Source organism: Gopherus flavomarginatus, chromosome 2 (genome assembly GCF_025201925.1).
Source record: "Gopherus flavomarginatus isolate rGopFla2 chromosome 2, rGopFla2.mat.asm, whole genome shotgun sequence".
NCBI lineage: Eukaryota > Metazoa > Chordata > Testudines > Testudinidae > Gopherus > Gopherus flavomarginatus.
The window spans coordinates 166,116,804-166,137,090 of NC_066618.1; the positions used below are offsets into that span (position 1 = coordinate 166,116,804).

The 20,287-nt window shown below is 54.6% G+C and overlaps 1 protein-coding gene across 7 annotated transcripts in view; it reads right to left on the reverse strand.

The window, feature by feature from the left end:
* Positions 1 to 20,287, reverse strand: part of LOC127044810 (G protein-coupled receptor kinase 5-like) — a 75,726-nt gene that overhangs the window by 47,024 nt on the left and 8,415 nt on the right. For 2 of the 7 annotated variants that reach the window (XR_007772547.1, XM_050939993.1), the window contains exon 1: positions 4,073 to 4,174. The exons of 3 other annotated variants lie outside the window; for them this stretch is intronic. Coding sequence is in view for 3 of the 4 variants with exons in the window: in XM_050939993.1 (XP_050795950.1) it covers positions 4,073 to 4,106 (34 nt within the window). In the remaining variant the exon portion in view is untranslated. Of the gene's footprint in view, positions 1 to 3,838; positions 3,934 to 4,072; positions 4,176 to 20,287 lie in introns of those variants that run through there. 2 more of the 7 variants (XM_050939990.1, XM_050939992.1) reach the window with 2 other exon arrangements.

Below are 20,287 nucleotides of genomic sequence, written 5' to 3' on the forward strand. Positions count from 1 at the left end.
GTGGGATGTACTGCACCTGTGAATGGCACTGCTTGCAGTAAGTGACTGGGGAGCAGTAAAACAAAGGAGGGATAATGAGGACCAGGCAAGCTGAAGGCTCAGAGAGGGACGGTTTCAGGGGGCAGTTAACCTCTGGGAGTGTGTGACCAGCGAGAAGGACTGTTGGAGTAACGGGGTCCCCCTGAGGACTGCAGCGAGCAGTTTCAGGGGCGGAGGAGCTTGCCGCTCGACCCTGGGAGAGAGAAGGATTTTTGCAGTAGCAGGGTTCCCCTGGGGATTGCAGGAGCAGTCCCAGGGGTGGAGGAGTCAGCACCTCGACCCTGGCAAAGAGGTAGTGACCACGAGAAGGGCTGGCACACCAGGGGTCCTTCCTGGAAACCATGGGGGAGCCAAGAGCACGCAGGGCTGTGAGTCCAGAGCAACTTGGGAACGGTGAAGTAATGGCCTATCACCATCCCCTTAAGAAGGACATTTTGATCCTGTGCACAAAGAGAGGGTTACTCATGGGGAAGTTCACCAAGGCACAGTTAATTGTGCAGCTGGAGGAGAAGGACTGATCTGAGAAGCAGATTCCTGATCCAGATGGGGCTACAAGAGGATCTGGGAGCAGCTGGAGCAGCAGCCAGGCATCCCCGAGAGTCTGGTCCCCAACCAGACGAGGGTCTTCATGATCGGGTTCCCCATCAGGGGATCGGAGACGGATGGGATGGGAGCAAGAGCCCAAGGAAAAGCTGCAGGAGAAGGAGCAGCAGCATGGACTGGCGATGGTGGAGCAGAGAGACATAGGGGCTGCCCAGGGGTCAGTGGGAAAACATGCCTGGGGTGGCGAGACCCTGGGACAGAGAGAACTGTGGTGGTGCAGCCGCAGATGCTGAGGGGCTGTGGGACCTGGGTGAAGGTCCCTTGGGTGAAGGCCCTGGCCCTGCCTATGGCCCAGATCCCTATGCAGACACAGGAGGGGTCGGGCTGGCTGGTCGTTGGGGCTCTCCAGGATATCGGCTGGAAGGCCCTGTTGGGGGGTGACTGTGTGTCTTTGGGACAGGATCCAGGCCCTGCTCCTCTAACGGCTGAGGGTTTGAATTCAAATCCAGGGAACCAATTGGCTAGGATGGAAATGGTCAGTGAAAATGCAAATGACCTGGCTGGTAGGGGGGAGGGACTGCTGGGCTCAGGATACCTGCCTACCTGTAACCAGCCTTCTGGGGCTGAGTGGGAGCGAGAGATGCTCCCCGCCCCCCTGCACACCAGAGAGGGGGCTCACGCTGGCTCTGATGCTGTGACCAAAGCAAGGAGCTCGCTGCCTGCCCCCACTGGGACAGCAAGGGCAGCGCTGAGCACGGGGGGAGCTGAGACCCCAGCTGAGTGGGGGGACACCCAGGCAGGGCAGGTCAGCTGCCAAACAGGTTTGCCTGGTCCAGACGTGCTGCTGGGAAGTGATTACACAGCAGGGAGGGAGCTACCAGGGACAGGGCTCAGGGGAGCTATGACCCCAGGCCCAGCCAGCGAGAGGGAGCGGGTCCCACTCCCTGCCCCAGCAGTTGAATCCCAGACCGAGCTGCAGAGAGATCCTTCCTTGGAGAAGCTGAAGGAACTTGCTGGCCACAATGCTGCAAACCCCCTTGGGGAAGGCTGCAGGGACAGAGTCCTGCGGGAGAAGGGATACCTGTACCGGGAATGGGCTCCCCAAGGGGAAGTAGAACTGGAGGGGAATCGGGAGGCAGCTGGTGGTGCCTCAGGAATCCACAGGGTTCTTCCCTTTCGAGCTGCTGTATGGGAGGAGAGTGAGGGGACCCCTGGACCTGAAAGGGGAGGATTGGGAGGAGAAGGGGGAAGACCCCCTGGTAGATCTCTTCCCTGAGGTGGGAGCCAATCTCCCCATCAGGTGTTCCCCGTTCAGAGTCACTGGGAAAGCAGCCCAGAACCTGGAGAGAGAGGTCAGGGACATGCTGGCTTTAGATGTGATACAGCTGTTTTACAGCCCATGGGCCTCACCCGTGGGGCTGATCCCCAAGGGAGACAAGATGATCTGGTTTTGTGGGGGGCTATCGGAAGCTTAAAGCCATCACAGTGTCCGATGCCGACCCCATGCCTAGGCCTGGGGAGATTCTAGACAAGCAGAGGGCAATGGAGAACTTGGCCCTGGCAAACAGAGATAACATGTGCATCTTTAGCCAGACCTGGGAGGAACAGGTGTCCCAGGTGAAGAGGGGGCTAGGCTGCCTCAAGGAGGTGGGACTGACAGTAAAAGCTGGAAAGTGTAAGGTGAGGACGGCAGAGGTGTTGTATCTGGGCCACAAGGTGGGAGCGGCTGCCCAAGCCCAGAGCTGGCCAAGGCCAAAATGGAGGCTCTCAACCAAGAGAGCCCAAATGGTAAACCAGGGTGCTGGGAGAAGACCCTGTCCCAGTTTAAACCCCAGGGGTATTGGGGTGGCAAAAGGGTACAGGCCGCATAAACCTTTCCACATGCGGCCTGTAAGTGCCATCAAGCACACTCAAGCAAAGGGAGGGCGTGAGACTGGACTGTCCTGGTGTAACTCACATCAAGGAATGGGAGAGATGCTGGGGCATCCATGGGAACATTGGTGGGTTCGAACTTCCCCAGGTCACTGGCTGGAATGATCTGGCTCAGTTCAGTCTCGAAGGGGGGAGAGATGTGACGACTGGGAATGTTCTTAATGTTTGCTCTGAATACTGTGTTGGTGCCTCAGTGTCCCCCATGCAGTTCTTAAGTATCTAGGTGGTGGAATAAGGGTGTGTGATTGCTGCAGAAAAAGGGGCCAGTGCACCTAAATACCTGGCACTCTGTCTCCTAGTAACTGATGGCCTGGGCCCCTCCTATGCAAAGGTGCCAGCTGAAGGTGTTGGAGACAAAGAGGTAGGTGACCTCCTGGCCCGGGAAAGGGGCTGAGCAGAGAGGAGGGGAGGGGGTTGTTAGTCTGGAGCTGGCTGGGGACGAGGAGGGAAGTGCAGATGTGGAGCTCTAGCTCACTGCCCCCCAGAATGGACCCGGGCGAGGGGTCCGGTTCTCTGTACCTACAAGCTCTGTTTTAGACCCTGTTCCTGTCATCGAATAAACCTCTGTTTTACTGGCTGGCTGAGAGTCATGTCTGATTGCAAAGTGGGGGTGCAGGACCCTGTGGCTTTCCCAGGACCCCGCTGGGGCGGGCTCGCTGTGGGAAGCGCCCGGAGGGGCAGAGGATGCTGAATGCTCCAAGGAGAGACCCAGGAGGTGAAGACGTGTGAGCGTCTTGCCCTGAACAAGTCTGCTCCAAGGGAGAGGAGGCTCCCCAAAGTCCTGACTGGCTTGTGGGGAGCAGTTCCAGAGCATCGCCCAGTGACTCCGTGACAACCCCACCCTGCAGAGCATTGCTAATGGGCTGTGGTCATGGCAAATGTACGCACTTAGCACAGGACACTGAGCAGGGGCACCAAGCCAAGTCTCCCCCACTCCCACAGCACCAGCCCGCATCTCCCCTCTGCACACAACCCCACAGCACCTGGCCGAGTCCCCCACCCAGCCAAGCCATGGCATCAGGCAGGGACACCCTCCCTCCCTCCCCCCCCACACACACGCACACACAGCCCCACCACGGTACTGGCCTAGATCCCACCCACGCACCAGTCACTGGGACAGCTTTTCCCAAACCCCTTGGCATCAGACCCCACACCCAACCCAGTGCCTCCAGCCCCTGAGCTGACCCTCCTGACTCACACAGAGCAGGTCCTGCTCCACCCTGAGTGGCAGACAGCGCACTGGGGCAGGCTGCGCTCCTTGGCGTTATTTTTAGCACCTGCAGGCAGGGTGTACGTTTACAAACACAAATGCACTATTACCTACCGAATACAGCGCTGGCCATGCGCCAAGCCGGCCGGGACACAGTCAGAGGGTGGCAGAGTTTGGGGACAGGGTTTAACTGCATTCCAGAGTCGTTCAGGCAATGATCTCACACTTTCCATTCATCTCAACCGCCTTCCAGATTGCAGTGAGATCTCCCCACCCACCCCAAGTTCCACATCTGCCCTCGCCATGTCTCTCCCGCCCCCTCAGCGCTCCCAGGGGAGAAAGACTCACTCGCTCTTTCCTTCAGGCTGCTCCGCATCAGCATTGGGCCTGTGTCCCGGTGCAGAGCAAGAATCCCCAGTGTGCGTGCATGAGAGAAGGCAGCAAAGTTTAGGGAGTGCAGGCCACAAAGCCACATTACTCATCTTCTCCCACCCCGGCCCCTAGCTGTTAGCCCGAGGGAAGCCAACATCTCCTTAGAAGGCCTGCACTGGAAGGGGGACTCCGGGATACAGCAACAAGAGCTAGAAGAAGGAATCAATCCGCGCCCTGGCCACAGCCTGTGCCTGTGCCTGACAAGCTTCTCCAGTGAGTCAACCCTCCAGCCGCCAGAGTCTGTAACCCATTAGCAAGCCCATGTCGACTAATTGGTTTGCCACAAAACAGGAGGACAAGCCCAGTCACTTTCGCACAACATCGGCCGGGATCCCCGTTCTCCTTTCCCGAGGAGGACCCAGCACACAGACAGCAACCAGGTTCAGGGCTGCCTGACACACTCCCTACACAGAGAGCTGGGAACCTCACCTCCCAGCAGCTGGCCAGATGTGTACTGCATGGGAGCCCAACAAGAGCAGGGTTTCTGGAGAGAATCCCAACATGCAGCCTGGTTTAAATCAGGTCAGAAGTACTAAGGCAGCTCTGCTGTGGGTCCTAGCTGAGCCTGTACAATGAGTGGTGCAAACAAAAAGCCCAGGGTGATGAGCAGAACCTTCCCAGGCCGCATTATTTGACCTGAACCAGGTCTACTAAAACACGCGCCTGCCTGGAGCGTCCCCGCCTGCTGCCCACATCCCCCACTGAGAACTGCGGAGCCCGGGGGGGACACAGGTGGGAATTGTTTGTGTCTCAATGTAGGCATAACAGGCCCAGCTACTATGCCGTACAAGAGACTGTAATAAATCAATCCAACCCAGTGTGGCTCCCGAAGGCTTTCTGGAGCCCTCCTTAAACATGTGAGTCCCTACATACACTCTGACTTCCCAGCCCCCCATGTCCAGCCCTCCTCGTAACCCCACAGTGCGGCACCCTCATGCACAGCCTCTCGCGAGCTAGCTCAGCTGCAAACCCCTCACACGGCCCAAAGGGAGAATCTACCCAACCTAGAAAGAATGAGTTCCTGCAGCACCACAGGTGCTGCTTGGCATGGCCAGCTTGCACGAGCCTATCACAAGTCTCACAATATTTTGGGTTTCTCTTGAAGCCCCTGTTCCTGTAGTCATGGGAGGAGGCCAGAATCTCAGCTGTCACTAACGCATGTGAGTTTCCCACCCTCCTGGTGTGGAGATCCACAAATCTGGAGCACCTGGGTTGGCAAAGCATGCTGCTTTCCCTCAGGCACGCTGGGGACCAGAGGAGCCCAGGCTTGGCGACGCTGGGGGACAGCAAAGGTGGTCAGGCCCCACTGCGGCATTGTCATTTGGGAGTGGGGTGAAGTTTGGATTAAAAGCATTGAAGAGAGAACTACAATCCTCTGAGGAAGGGGCCTCGCTGTGCTGCCTACGGGAGGTGGGAGGAATTCGGAGTCGTGCTCAAATATCAGACAGACTGGAGGGATGGGGTAGGGGGCAGATTCATGCCAGTCTCTGGACAGGTCACTAGTACAGCTAAATACAATTACAGAGGAGCCCAGGTTTCACTTGGCCATAGAGAAACTGCCGAGGGCTCACCCCCCTCACTCCAGGTGATACAGCAGGTCAGAGAAAGACACAGGAATTGAACCCAGGAGTCCTGACCCACAAGGTTGTTCTCCATCTTCTGCGCAGGAACATCACCACACGGGTCTCCGGCACCTTCACACCTCAACGCACTTTACAGGCTGCCTGTCTGCAGAGAGAGCAATAAGTAGCTGCCTCTCTCCGCTTCCCCAGGGGCACTGGAATGCAGCAGACACCCCAAAGCCAGAGGCTCCCAGACCACCAAGGCACCGCAGTGGGTGGAAGCTGGGTTTGCACTGGTGCTTTAATCCCTAATCTAGAACAAACCCTGGGACACTGGCCATTCCCTGGTCTGGGATCTCCCGGGACACTTTTACAGCCCTTATCACTGTCGTCACTGAGTATCTCACACTCATTCCTGCAGCTGAGGCTCCTGGCCCAGGAGGCAGGGAAGGGTTATCATCTGTTTTCCAGATAAGAAGCTGAGTCATAGGAGAGATTAAGGGTCACACAGCAGAGCCGGAAATAGCACCCAGCTCTCTGGGGAGTGCAATAATCCCTAGCCCATCCTACCTAGCCCTTGGCTATGGGGCATGAGAGGCCAGGAGAGACAGGCAGTTCAGTCTCAGGGTCTGCCCTGGTCTTCCTTGCCTTAAAAAGGAATTGCATTCCCCGTTAGAGAGACACACCAGCTACATGTAGCCAGGAGACACAGCGCGACCTGAGCTTCAGATTGATTTTATTTTGGGGCAGGGAGAGGAAGACTAGAGCAGAGAGATGGCCAGACACGCTGGGGCTTTCCCTGCTGCTTAGGCTGGCTGCCCTCTGCAGCTAGTTTCGCCTGGCCACCCATTAGGTTTGTGCCACTGTTGCCCAGTTTCTAAAGCATTAACTAGTTTGTAGCTCACTTCGGGCTTACAGCAGCTCCATGCTTTGGAACAGGTCTGTCCTCACCGAGACTGCGCAGAATCAGGCAAGGCTGAGAGAAAGCCAGAGACGCACAGAGCCTCAGAATCAGAGCCAAGGGCTGGCAACGTGCAGCCCCAACATCTACCCTGCCTCCGACAGAACCGCTAGTGCTGCTTCTTCCCCGTCCGAGAGGGGAACATCTCCCCTCCACACAGGGAGCTGGATTGAGTATAGATCTGGCCTCTTTGTTCGCTACCCACAAAGAGCAGGTGCATATCTGGAACCCTGCAGGCTGGAGACTGTCTCTCCTCAAAGATTTCTTCCCCCAGAATCTTTGCCCAGTTGCTGTGCATGGCTAGCAGCGGACCAAGCCTTCAGACAACATCACACTGTGCATTTGACATCTCCTGTCCTGGCGCAGAGGAGGGCCACCACCCCAGGGGAAAGGGCTGTACTGAATGGCTTGTAACCTAGGACATTGAAAGGTAGTGCATTCATTCAGGACTGATCAAAGCAAAACACTGCACCCTCAGCCTGTGGAATTCATTGCCACAAGACACTGAAGCCAAGAGCACAGTAGGATTAGAGAGAGAGCTGGACACTGACATAGGGGATCTGACTATGAAACAATCTTTGAGAGAAGATCAGGTGAAGCCAGAGTCTGATCATCTTTAGGAAACATTGCAAGGCCTTCCTTTAGAGAAAGACTTTCCAGCACAACAATAAACACCTAGCTCTTATATAGCTTTCCATCAGTACAGCAGAATGTGCTCCACAATCTTGTGTATTTATTCTCACAACCGCCTGAGTTAGAGAAGTGCAGGTGGGGAAACTGAGGCACAGACTTGCCCAGGATCACCCAATAGGCCAGTGCAGAGCTGGGAATGGAACCCAGGGCTCCTTGCCCAGAGGCCAGATCCCTACATCCTGTACCACATGGTCTCTTCTCTTTGCAAACTCCCCTCTCCTCCATATAGCCCATCTGACATGAGGGTCTGGAGCAAGCACCCAGTGCCACGATGGCTCTGGAGATGGCTGCCTTTGCTGGTAGGATCTACTCATGGCAGCAGAGCACAAGGCTAGAGGGGATGAGGAGAGGGAGGATGATTCAGTCACTGAGGCCCAAGGAGAACTGCAGGCAGGAGATACACATCTTGGTGGAAAGGTATAAGCTAGGATGGAGGAGAGAGACCCACTTCCCTGCATGTTAGCAGCTGGCTTCAGCTCCTCTGTGCTCTGTAAACACAGCCAGGCACGTGAGAGCCCTCCACTAGCTAGCACACACCTCACAGGCACACAATAAAACACAGCCCAGACGGCAACGATGGGACCTACTGGGGAGGGGCGGGGGGGGGGGGGGAGGAAGCCAGCCCCACACGTAAATAAGTGTTCCTTACATGAAGTTTTATTTCTTTCCTGTTAGGGGAAGGACGTGGTTATGACAGAATCTTGGAGGAGGAGGGCGAAGTAATGGCCCAAAGTAAATTATGCACATTCAGAGCTTGGAATTAGCTTTCCCAGCCAAGACTAAGTCCAGCTGTGCCAAGGCAATACCCTGGGGGCCAAGGAAGCCGGAGCTGTGGCAGCCTGATCCCACTGCCACTCTTTATGCCAGATCAGGGGAAAGATCATTTGGGTCCCACCAGAGGGAGTCTGGTGCCCAGGTTGCAATGCGAAAGAAAGATCCTGTTTGCAGTGCGAGGGGGCTGCAGATAAGCCGAGTCCTCCCCGCACAGGTCTGCAGATCACTTGGGAAGGTCTGTTCTCAACCACAGGGAAGCGTGTCATCAGTCACAGAGCTGGGTAGCACCACGGAGCACATTCCCTTTAGCCGCTGTAAACTCAGTGAGCAATTTTGCTGCTTTGACATCACACATGACAGGCGAGACGTGCTCTCCCCTAGAGCAGTTAGCGCTGGGCATTTTCCTTTAGGCTGTTCTGAAGCTCAGTTGCTGCTTTATCTGGGCAGGTGTAGCAGTTCCCAGCAGCAGAGGGCTGCTCAGTCTGACATGCCACCCCTTGAAGCAGCTGACAACAAAGGCTCCCCTTCACTAGAAACCGCTATAGCACTTGGATGACGCCCGCTCCAGAGGGCTGGAGGAAGAGTTCCTCTATCCACACTGGGCAGGGGGAGGGAGGAAGGAATCCCCGGATATGCCCCCTTAGAACTTGCTTACCCCAGAATGTGGGATGTGTGACTCTGCCACACAATGCTGCTCGCACGCCAGGCCCTGTGTTACCACGAGCACTGCCAAAGCCTCTGCGCAGAGGGGTTGCTTGTGCATGCACAACGCTTGCTGGCTGTGCAGCATGCCACCATTTGCTAGAAACCCCACACTAAGATCTCACTGTGGGTGCTGGTGAAACAGAGAGGCGAGTTCAACCAGGTTTCCTTAGCTTGCCCCATTGGCCTGTCTGTGCCGTAGCCTATATGGCTTTCCAGTGACACCCCCTCACTTATTGCCACTCCCTGCACCCCAGAGCCACAGCAGCAGCCCCACAGGGGTGACTTCAGGACATTGTTCTCCACTCCGAGCTCCCAGCCGCCCACCAGGAGCCTGCAAGGGCCTGGATGACAGATGTGCATTACCCAGCTCAGAAAACGCGCTCTGCTCTCGGAAAGGACTCCGCTGAGTGATCTTGGCCCAGCCTCAGAGCCACCAGAGTAAAACAGACAGGGAGGACCCCAAATGACTCTCCGTGTCCCACAGCACATGCCCTCGTGTGGCGCACTACCCCAACCATTGGCAGGGTGCGTCACTTTGTTGTTGCGCCGGCTAAAAATCAGAAGAGGCCCCGTCTGTTCTGCATGGATATTAAAGGTACCACAAAAACAATACTGGTTTTATTATTGCAGTAACCCCAGCCAGGATCAGAGATCCGTTGCACTGGGCGCTGCCTCCAACAAGAAAGATGGGGAGAGGGAAAGCCTGTGTGCAGATGTAATATCTCCTTGGGTGCGTGCACACGCGGAGCTAGCTGCGTTTCAGCAGAGCGTTGTGTAAAATGCTTTGGGATCCTTGGGACAGGAGAGGGGCTATAGAAGGGCTGCAGTATTACTGACAGCAACGACTGTCGTCAGCAAAGGTTTGTAAGTCACCGCAGGTCTCTTTTCCTTCCAGTCCCACAAAGCCCCACTTCTCAGCTTCTCCTGTAAGAACAGCCTACATGGAGCAAACGCCCCACAGGATGGGGGGGCTCAGCCCCTCCCTGTTTTACACAGAGGTTAAGTGAGCTGCCCAAGGCCCACAGTGGCAGCACTGGCACTAGAACTCAGGAGCTCTTGGCGTTGCCTGCCCAGTGCACTAGGCCAAGCTGTGTCCTTTGGAAGTGAAGAAGAATCAGCAGCCCCAGAAGAGGCTGCAAGTCACAGGGGCACAGTGGTGGTGCACTGGGAGGTGCTGGCTAGAGAGATCATTCAGGCCTTGTTGCATGGCACACTGTCTGTTCTAGGGTTTTCTGGCCTAGGGCAACGTCTCCTGAGTAACATGGCAACCTGCTTCTGTGCCATCAAGGATCGGCTCAAATGACATCTCAAAACAAGGCGAGGAGCCTCGTTAAACAGGTCCGCGTAAACACTGCCATCAAGCCTTTAGAATGTTTGCACAACACCAGGGGCAAGGCCAAGGGACTCCTGACAGCTCTGCGCATTTGCAAAAGGGAATCCAATGCTCCGCTTGCAAGCCCCTGGGGCAGGATTCAGCTGCCAGCCCCCAACATCCCCGCCACCTGGGGCAAGTAGCATTTGAGGCTACCCAGGAGCCTGTGAAGGCAGGGAGCCAGTCTGGCGGCATGAGAATTGAGCTACGCATTCTGAATGGAGAAGAGAGCTCCCAAGTGAGGCTGCATGCCCTAGTGGCTAGAGCATAGGGCTGGTGGGGGGAAGATCACCATTCCCAGTCCAGCTCACAGGGTGCCATTGGGCAAGTCACTGGACGAGGTCTCATTTCTACCGCTGCAAAATAGGAAGACACTCCAGCAGAACCCCAGGGAGCTGGCAAGGATTAACCTGAGTGCTCCAAAGCCCTCGGATGAGAGTAGCTACAGAGGGGGAAGCATTCCCAACCCCTAAAATCCACTTGACAGCCAGCTGGGGAGGGGCCATGCAGTCCACAGCAGGAGACGGGTCCCACTCATGACCAGCACAGCTGCACAGAGGTGCTAACAAGCGGTGCACTGCCAGATAGGACCTGCAGCTGTGGGCAGCCCATGGCAACTATTGGCCCTGGCATACACCATGCTTCGATGGGCCCCGCTGCACTGCACACTGGGACCTGCAGTCTGTGGGGCCTCAGCCCATAACAAAGTGTAGGGTAGCTGCAATGCGGTCCTTTCTGTGTAACAGTAAGGTCATCCCACGCATCCCCCAGGAAAGATGTCATCCCTCCTGGGACCCCACAGCGAGCATGTTGTGTGCAGCTAGTCTCTATAAGACCCAATATCTCAGATGGGCTCAGTGATTCCAGCCCCCTAATGCCTGAAGTTCTCAGCCCCACATTCTTCCCCCAGAACCCTGGCCCTCACTCCGGTACTGGCCTCTCCCAACTCCCAGTGGGTTTCCAGCCCCTCTCCTGCATGGGAAACACCGAAGAGCTGGGCAGGTTACGCTCAGCAATGCCTCTCCCCCAACGGGAAGGTAAACAGCCGCAGGTGCCTCTGCCCAGCCGGCCCATCAGCAGTGTTTGCCTTTCGGATGTTTTCCCAAGGCAGGTTTAGGGGCCTGACGCACTTGCTGAGCTTCTATTCGACTCCACTTCCAGCCCAGCCCCAGCACCCTCAGGGACCAGGACAAGCGAACAGAGCCCCTCACCAAAAGGCCCATGCTGGATCTGGCTCAGTGTCAATGGAGCCTCCCACGGCAAGGGACGAGGCTGGGGCTCGGTGCCAGCCGAGAAGGGGAGATGAGCTTAAATCAAATGGAATTTCCAACAAAGTTGCTGCAGCCAGATCTCCTTCCTGAGCAGAGCACACACCTCAGTTAGAGAGGGCCAGGCAACGCTCTGGCGCCCGAGGAGAGGGGAGCTGCTGAAACAGCCGTTTGTAATTGCCTTGCAAGAGTAAATAAGGAATGTCCTGGTGGAGTTAACACACAGGCGCAGCAGCACTGGCCTAGAGCAGCCAACGTCCTTGGGGCTGAGCCCGGAGGGTTCGGCCACAGGACGCTCGTATGGCACCGGGCAGCAGGATAGGTAGAGAATGTGCCAGGCTCCTGGAGACAGTACAAACGCTTCAGAACTTGGGGCAGATTTGGATCCGGATTGGATCTGCGATGGGGCCTCTCATTAGCAAATCCACCCGGCCTGGCCAATGATGCCAGCCTGTCCCCATCTCCCATAACTGCCTCTGCATCTGCTTCCTCCCCACACAGGGCACCCTCTTGGGCTCGGCAACAAGGCAACACCCCCGTCAGCACTGAAATTCCTTCCCAAGACCTACTTGTGACAGGCACTTGCAAGGAACTAGCTCCCAGCAATGAGAGGAAGCTGGGAACACTTACAAACGTGTTATGGCATCAAACGGAGGCCAGTTCTCTGGCCTCTTGCACCACCTCTTCTTGCCTGTGTGGTCTCCTGATGGGGAGAGCTCGCAGCCTAGGCCTCCCTTCTGTCTGTGCAGCACGTAGCATGTTGCGGGCACTAGGAGGAGTAGGCAGCACCATCTGCATAGGCTCTCACCAGCTGTTTGGATGCTGCCGCAGCCTGGCAAAGCCGGTGCAGCACAGCGCAGCTTTCAGCTTCCTGGCACACAGCGAGTCCTCCCGGGCACTGGGTCTCGCTCCTGTCCAAGCTGAGCCATCCCCACCCCCCACGGCTGCCAACTCTTTGTCTTTCTGGGGAATGGTGCAATAGGGGAAGTTTTCTTAAAGCCCGATGCTTATGCGACTATTTCAGCTTTCATTACACAGAAGAAAAGTAAGTGTCTAGACCCGGTTTTTGGCAATACAATCGGGAAATAAAACCAACACAACTCAAGCATGACCTGAAGACTTGAAAAAAAAAAAAAAGCCCCCAAAATGGACCAGAAAATTGATTCATACAGTATTTAAAATTCTGTGATTTTTGGGGCCTGACTCCTGAACATTTGCAACTGGTAATGCTGCCGCATCCAGCCAGGAGCTCCCTTGCTTTGAGCAATAGAGGTCGGGGGGAGGAGTTGTGTTCCCCCAACACCCTTTTGTAACCTTCTGGGGTGGGAAGCCCGGCCCCAGAGTGACCCAGTTAAAATCCTGGCAGCATCACACACACACACACAGCTCCGGCTCGCTTATGCAAACCCTCCAAACGGAACTCCCTGCTCTCCCATAACAGGATCCCAGTCCACAACCACTACGAATGTCGCTAGGAATTCCCACAATCGGTCCCTGTCCCCCGCGACACTGCGGTAATCCAGGGTGCATGCACATCCACCCCAGCAGCCCTTTCTCGCCGCAGAGGTCACTACACAACCTGACCAAACAACTCGCTCCTAGCTCCTCCCTGCCCAGGCGACTTCTCCAACAGGAAGCCCATTCAGTCCCACGACGTCCATAAGAATGTTCCTGGCACGCAGCGCACGGTGATCCCGCCACGCAGACACGAAGTGAGTGTGGGACAGCTGGCTCTCTTTATTTTCCCTTCTTGCAGTTATAATGAAACCCAGCACCAGGAAGCTCAATGTGCTGGAAACCACCGTGCAGGGGCAAAGGGGGCTTTTATTTGCCTTCGATAGTATATATTTTTAATGATTTTTTTTAAGAGCCCTTAAGCTAAAATTCCTTGGCCTCCATTAAGCTTGTTCACTCTCTCCAAACACCACATCCACGTGTGAGCTCACGCCTGGGAGGTGAGAAGGGAACAAGAGCCATTGTCCTTGCAGGGCAGCTACATCTCTCGGTACCTCTGCTGCATCAGGCATTTGGGGGTGGGCAGGAGAAATTCCTCCTTGGAATGAGAGCCTCCCGGAAAGCATGCTTGGAGCATTATTGGAAAGTGGAGCGGACTGCAGCCAGGAGCCAGGGCTCTGACAGCTAGTATGCTCCAGGACACAGGACACTCGATGTCAGGCAGCCAGGTTGCTGTGACTGATAACATTCGGCCAAGGGAGTTAGCTGTGGGGACATAGGCAAGATCTCTAGCTCGGAGTTAGCACAAGCAGCCCTTGTTGCCAACTACACTGCATTGGGCCCAGATTCAAGAAAGCTTTTAGCTTCTTCTCGTTGCAGGCCCGTTTTTAATCGAGCCTAACCCAGTGCTGGCAGCCCCGGCACCTGAGCCAAGGGCATAGGCACCTTCTAATCTCCAAGCAGCTGTTTGACAGCACATGGACTTCTGCACTTGGTAAGGCTATCACCGCACAACTCCTGGGGTGCTTCCTGTCCCTCTCTGTCAACAGTACACATCGTCTTCCCGTCTCCTGGAGGCTGGAATACTTTGGAGTCAATCTGGCTGTTGGGTTTAGCACAGGGGGGCTGGTGGCCTGCGATGTCCAGAAGGTCAGACTTCATGATCTTGTGGTCCCTTCTGGCCTTAAACTCTCTGATGGTTAGAACACAGGACTGAGGGGTCAGGACTCCTGGGTTCTATTCTAGCTCTGCCCCTGACGGGTTCAGTGAGGACCATGGGCAAATCACTTGGGGTCCCACATTTCAGACCAGTGTAGCAAAGCTCGACACCTAACCCCACACTGAGGTTCCACAGCAAGTGGGCAGGTTTCCAGACAGGGAAAACCCTAGCTCCTGTTGAAATCAATATGGATTTGGGGGGCTCCTTGTACCCACCCAAGCTGAGCTCCCCATCTGTACAATGTAAACAATTCACCCTACGCTCATGAGGGTTTGTTAACCTCAGCCCCATACTCAGAGGGGAGCAGCCTGTTCTTACCGCTCTACGTTTGGGGCTTCCTATGCCCTTGCCTGCAGTACGAAAGGCCTTGAATGTACCCCTCCTCCCCCTAACTTGTCAGTGCAGGCCAGAAGCCCTCAAAGGCTGACCGAAGGAGGCAGGCCTGGCTAAAGAACTGCCCGGTACGAAATCCATGGTAACAGGGAATATCCTTGACGAGAAAGCAGGGGCTGGGACAAAGGGGAGACGGGGGGCACATTGATCGGCTCTTTGGGCTGATCTGAATTCAGAGTTGGAGAAAGAGCTGGGAGGATGAAGTCCTTCATTTAGCTGCAGGGTGAGGACTGGGGTCACCAATTCCACTCCTCTGGCACAAAAGCACTCTCCATGACGCTCACCTGGGCAGGAGATAGAACTTGCTCCAGGGCTGGCCTGAGACTGTGGAATGAATGTCTGCAAGACCTAATGAGCATCCCAAACCTCCCCCCTTCGGCGTCAAGTAGCAAGCACATTTCTTTGACCTGCCTTCGGCAGACAGCACCATCTGTGTGTGTATACCATACAAGACTCCAGAACCAGAGGCTCCCCAGCACACACCTCTCCCCTGGGGCAGGGGAGAAACATGCACCACCAGAGCGGGCTCAGATACTACAGTGAGGCAGGGGGAGAAGAACCTGTGTACAACAGATTAGAATCTGCAGGGCCGATGCAGCAGCTAGCAGTGGTATGAGATTTCCCCACGCTGGTGACCATGTCTCAACCCTATCCCTATGGGCCACCCTCCGTCTGTCTGGCAAGGAGAGAGAACAGGGTTCCTCACTCTTCCATCCAACCAAGCCCTGGCCTCTTTGCTGGGTCAGCCAACAAGAGGCCAGCTGTGACTTTTTTGTAACGTGGCGGGGACCTGTGGCATGTATTTCACACCAGACACAGGGCAGAGACAACAGCTTTTAGCCTCTGTCCCCCTGGCCCACTTCAGAGCCAGCTGCCTAGCAGTGAAGGGCAATGGAAACCAGAAATGGTCCCCCATTCCTTGTGTCGTGCAACCCACAGAATTCAGCACAAGTGCACTGAGTGATTTGCACACTACGCAGTTGTCACGGAGTGTGGGGGAGTCCGGTCCTGCACCCCTCTTCCTGGGACCCACAGTGACTCGCAGCCAGCCAGTAAAACAGAAGGTTTATTGGACAACAGGAACACAGGTTACAGCAGAGCTTGCAGGCACAGTCAGGACCCCTCCACCGAGTCCTTCTGGGCTTTCAGGGTGCTTGGATCCTAGCTAGGATACCCTGAATTCCGCCCACACAGCCCCAAGCCCAAACTCAAACTGCTTCCCTCTTGCCACTCCCTTCCTTTGTCCCCTTCCCGGGCAAAGGTGTTGACCTTTCCCCTCCCTTACCTAGCTCAGGTTACAGGCCCTGGCATCGTCCATCCCCTAAAGTCCTCCCCTGCTCTCCCACTCCCCACACAGACAGTCCCTACTGCATCACACCAGTTTGTTTAAAGGTCTCAAACCAGGAGCCAGCATCCAATCAAAACCTGAAACCGAGCTCCTCCTGCTCTAGGCAGCGCTCAATGGCTCAGAAAGTGAGGCAGTATTTCCTTGATGCAGGCCCCCAGCAAACGCCTTCTCACCTTAAGCATGTGCCTGCCCTCACTCAGGCTGCTGGCTACACAGGGAGGGACTCTGAAAGGTCTGAGATCATATGGAAGTCGGGCTGCTCCACCATCATTCTCATCCAAGACACCAGCCCACAGCCAGCAGGCAGTTTGTCAGAGCAGGAGCTCTGCTTGGCTGCAGCAAGGCATTTCATTCTGCCCCTCTCTTCTGTCTGTGGCAGAGAGACAGAACGGGAGCTGAACAAGAAGCCTGGGATTGCAGCACCTGGGGCCAGTCAGGGATGGAGCTTGTATGCAATACTATAACGTAAACAACACCACAGCCACTGTGTCAGTCACTCCAACCTCGAAAGCCATTCCAACACCCGACTGGCCTGAGAGTGCCCAGCACAGGAGGACTCTCCCCTTCTCCTAAAGGTAGAAATAATTCCTTCCCAAATGGCAGCACGGCTACATGTTAACAGAGTGTCCCACATTAGTGCCTCCTCCATTCTCTGCAGCCTCCAGACTTAGGTGACTGGCAGCTTTCTGCAATCAGTAGCCCTTCTACAAAAAGCCCATAACCAAGCCAAGTGCTAATGGCTACAAACAGGCAGTTTTGCTTTCGTAGCCACCTTGCTCAGGTCAGCCACACCAGCTAAACCCAGAAGGACCATAAAGAAGGGAAGTGCATGAACATGGTAGCACTCTCCCTGGCTATCTGACATGCAGCATGGGACCATGTAATGTTGGAACCAGGTTCTGCAGGAGAAGAGAAAGGCAAACACCTTGCAAAGCCTTTGAAATCTTAGGGCATCCCAACTCGGAGTGATACGTTATGTGCCACAGACCACTGTGCATCTTTAGACCAGAGCGTCCTACAAGGGGAGAAGGGATCCTTTCTTTCAATGGATCCAGTAAGACCAAGCCAAGGACCAAGCTACAAAACATTAAGGGAACTTACTCCAAGGAACATTCTCATGGACGTGCTTCCATTAAAGCCAGTTGAGGGGAGAGGGCCTGGGTCAGAGGAGGCAGCGGGGCAGGGTTTGTTGCGGCAAATGGCAGCAAAACAGCCAGAAAATGTACTGCTCCCTAACGATGATGTTTTCATTTAAGCTAATCCCAGAGCAATGGCCTCTTCTGAAAGCAGCACTGATCCAGCGCTCACACAGTTCTAAAGGGCACGACTAGTTGAAAACGAACCAAAAAACCAACCAAACCCATGCAGCCCCCATTTGTTCTCTCTCAGCAAGTCCAAGCCAGGCCAGCTCACACAAGTCAGACACCTCCTCGGATGGGAACATTAAAGCAGTGCTCCTGCTGCTCCTTACAGCACCAGGGATCAAGCATCGCCACTGGAAATGAGCTGACAAGTCGGTGACTCATGATACAGAAGAGAATCCAATTCACTGCCCACTCCCAAAGCTTGAGTGATTTCTCCAGGGCTAAGGGGGCAAGAACATGTTTGCGTGGATGCAGTCGCTGATAGGACTGAGTGTACCCACAGAGCAGATGGGAGCAGAGGTGGCACTTTCCTGATTGCGGTGCACGGAGTCTATGTTCGCTCTCTAATTGGAACATGCGGTGACTGTGCAAGCAACATCTGATAACCCTTTATTCAATGGCAGCTGCTAGGCATGCAACCCATTCAAAGCTGGCAGCCACAGGACCAAGAGGAGCAGGGGCAGGGCCAGGGCTGGCATAGAGCAGAGAAGGACCGTTGGCTTCCATCAGCCCAGGAGCTGGCCCTAGATTTCACTTACTAAAAATAAATTACTTCATTTAAAGGGTCTAAGAAAACCTGTGAAATCAGACCTGTGAAATCAGAAAAGCTGTTGAATGTAACATAAAACTGTTCTCCTCGGAAAGAAGCCCACGTACCAAATGGCAAGACATAAGCATTCGGGTATCCGTTACATCAACAAACCTGTTCAGAGATAAACCCCCCGCCCATCTGTGTTACCCTGCGCTGTCTCAGCCCTGCATGCAGGGAGCTGCCACTCCAGTGTCTGCCCTACAGGATCTTTACACGGCCACAAGCCAGGAAGCTTTTCAGAGACAGACCCACCCACCCCTTCCCTCTCCAGTAATGCCAGTTGTTTTAGACTGTGATTTCCAACAGGAGCCCAAGGGAATTAGGCACCAAATGCCACTGAAAACTCTTATTTTCAAATGACGTGTAAGAGTCACAGGCTGAAGTAGTGCACACGTTGAAATGGTGCTTTTCATCTCACAATAGCACAAAACTCTCCACCAGCTTGCGCTCTCCTCAGTGACCACTCAACCACTGCTGAAATGAAGCCACTTGTGGAACAAAATGCAGCTGCTGCTTACCAACACCTGCAACTGATTAAGTAGCAATAATGACCCCTCGTGCCATGCAGGGATCGATAAGTCCCTTCCAAAGCTAGGTAAAGGAAGGATCGTTATCCCCACTGTGGGGAAGTTACCATTTGAATACCACGAATACCACATGCAGTCCAACTGCAGTCGGAATTTAGGTCGTCGGATGCACGGCTGCTGATTCCAGCTGAGAAGGGCTACTCACCTGGAGCTTTCCAAACAGTCAGAGTGCTGCACCCACTTGGAAACCTCACCCCCTTCTAACTGCCTGGATGCCAGCCGTGACTCCTGACTAGGGCCAAACAAGCCCAGTGGACCTCTTGTGCAGTGGGCCACGTGTGATGGAGTAGGGGCTGTCTGTGTGGGGAATGGGAGAGCGGGGAGGACTTTAGGGGATGGACGATACCGGAGCCTGTAAAACCTGAGCTAGGTAAGGGAGGGGAAAGGTCAACACCTTTGCCTGGGAAAGAGGACAAAGGAAGGGAGTGGCAGGAGGGGAGCAGTTTTGAGTTTGGGTTTGGGGCTGTGTGGGCGGAATTCAGGGTATCCTAGCTAGGATCCAAGCACCCTGAAAGCCCAGAAGGACTCGATGGAGGGGTCCTGACTGTGCCTGCAAGCTCTGCTGTAACCTGTGTTCCTGTTGTCCAATAAACCTTCTGTTTTACTGGCTGGCTAAAAGTCACTGTGGGTCCCAGGAAGAGGGGTGCAGGGCCGGACTCCCCCACACTCTGTGACACCAGGCATGGACTGGAACACAGGGGAGCTGGGCTCTCTCTCCAGCTCTGCCACTGAGCTGCTGGGTGACCTTGGGTGAGACACTTCCCCTCTCTGGGCCACTGTCTTCCCTCCCACCCTTGGCCTGTTTTGATTCTAAGATTTTTGGGGCAGGGACTCTTACTCCAGGTTTGCATCCGCATCAGACGCAATGGGACCTTGTCTCCGCTGGGGTCACCTGGCACAGTCATAGCACAAAGTGTTAGAAGAAAACAATAATTTGGAGATGATTGAGAATGCCACAGAATTGTATGGGACTGAGCTGGTAATTGATCCAAGATCACCCTAGTATCTGATCTCCAATCAGAGCTCCTCTTCCCATCCTAAGACTCCCTGAATTTCTGCGTTGCATGCAGCCTAGCTCTCAAAACTCCACCAATGAACAGTCGCAGAGGAGTTCTGATGTATGGAGATTGTATGTTAACTTTTCCTGGTAGTTCCAATCCCACATAATTACAGGATGGGCAGAGGCCTGGAGCCAGGCAGTTCCGGATCTGTCACACTGTTGTAAATCCAGAGTGACTTCACAGAAGTTGGTGAAGTTCCTCCCGGGGAAGCAGTGATTACAACCTGGCCCTTATCCTTGTAATGTTTTCTGTGGTGAGCAGGTGTTACTCCCTTCATCTCCATGAGGTCAAACAGAAAGAAAAAAAGAACTGCCTAGTTATTCATGGGGCTATCAAAACTAAGCTCCAGGCCTGATCCCAGTGTGACACTGAGTGACCATCTGGGTAAAATATACTGCCCCAGTCACTCTAAAACACTCTCACAAATATCGGCTTTGCTTGGCTTCACACAGGCTTGTAGTTGCTTCTTCAACCACTTTCTTAGACCCAGAAAGAACGTCGCTGTTAGTTACAATAGCTCCTTTGAATCAAGCAGAGTAACACCCTGAAATGCTCTTTGCTCATTTAAATAAGGTGCAGGTTCCTACTGAGAAGCTGTTTGCAGCAATTATTACCCTCTTCCCTGCCTGAATTGGTCAGCAAACCATGCAGCTAGTCCATGGTCACCTATCAGCCCAGATGGCATCACTCTGACAGGAGTCTGGCAAAGATTTTTTTCACCCTCTTTTAAATTGGGATTGTACCTTTTTTCCTTCTTTATGTGGGAGGAAAGAAGTC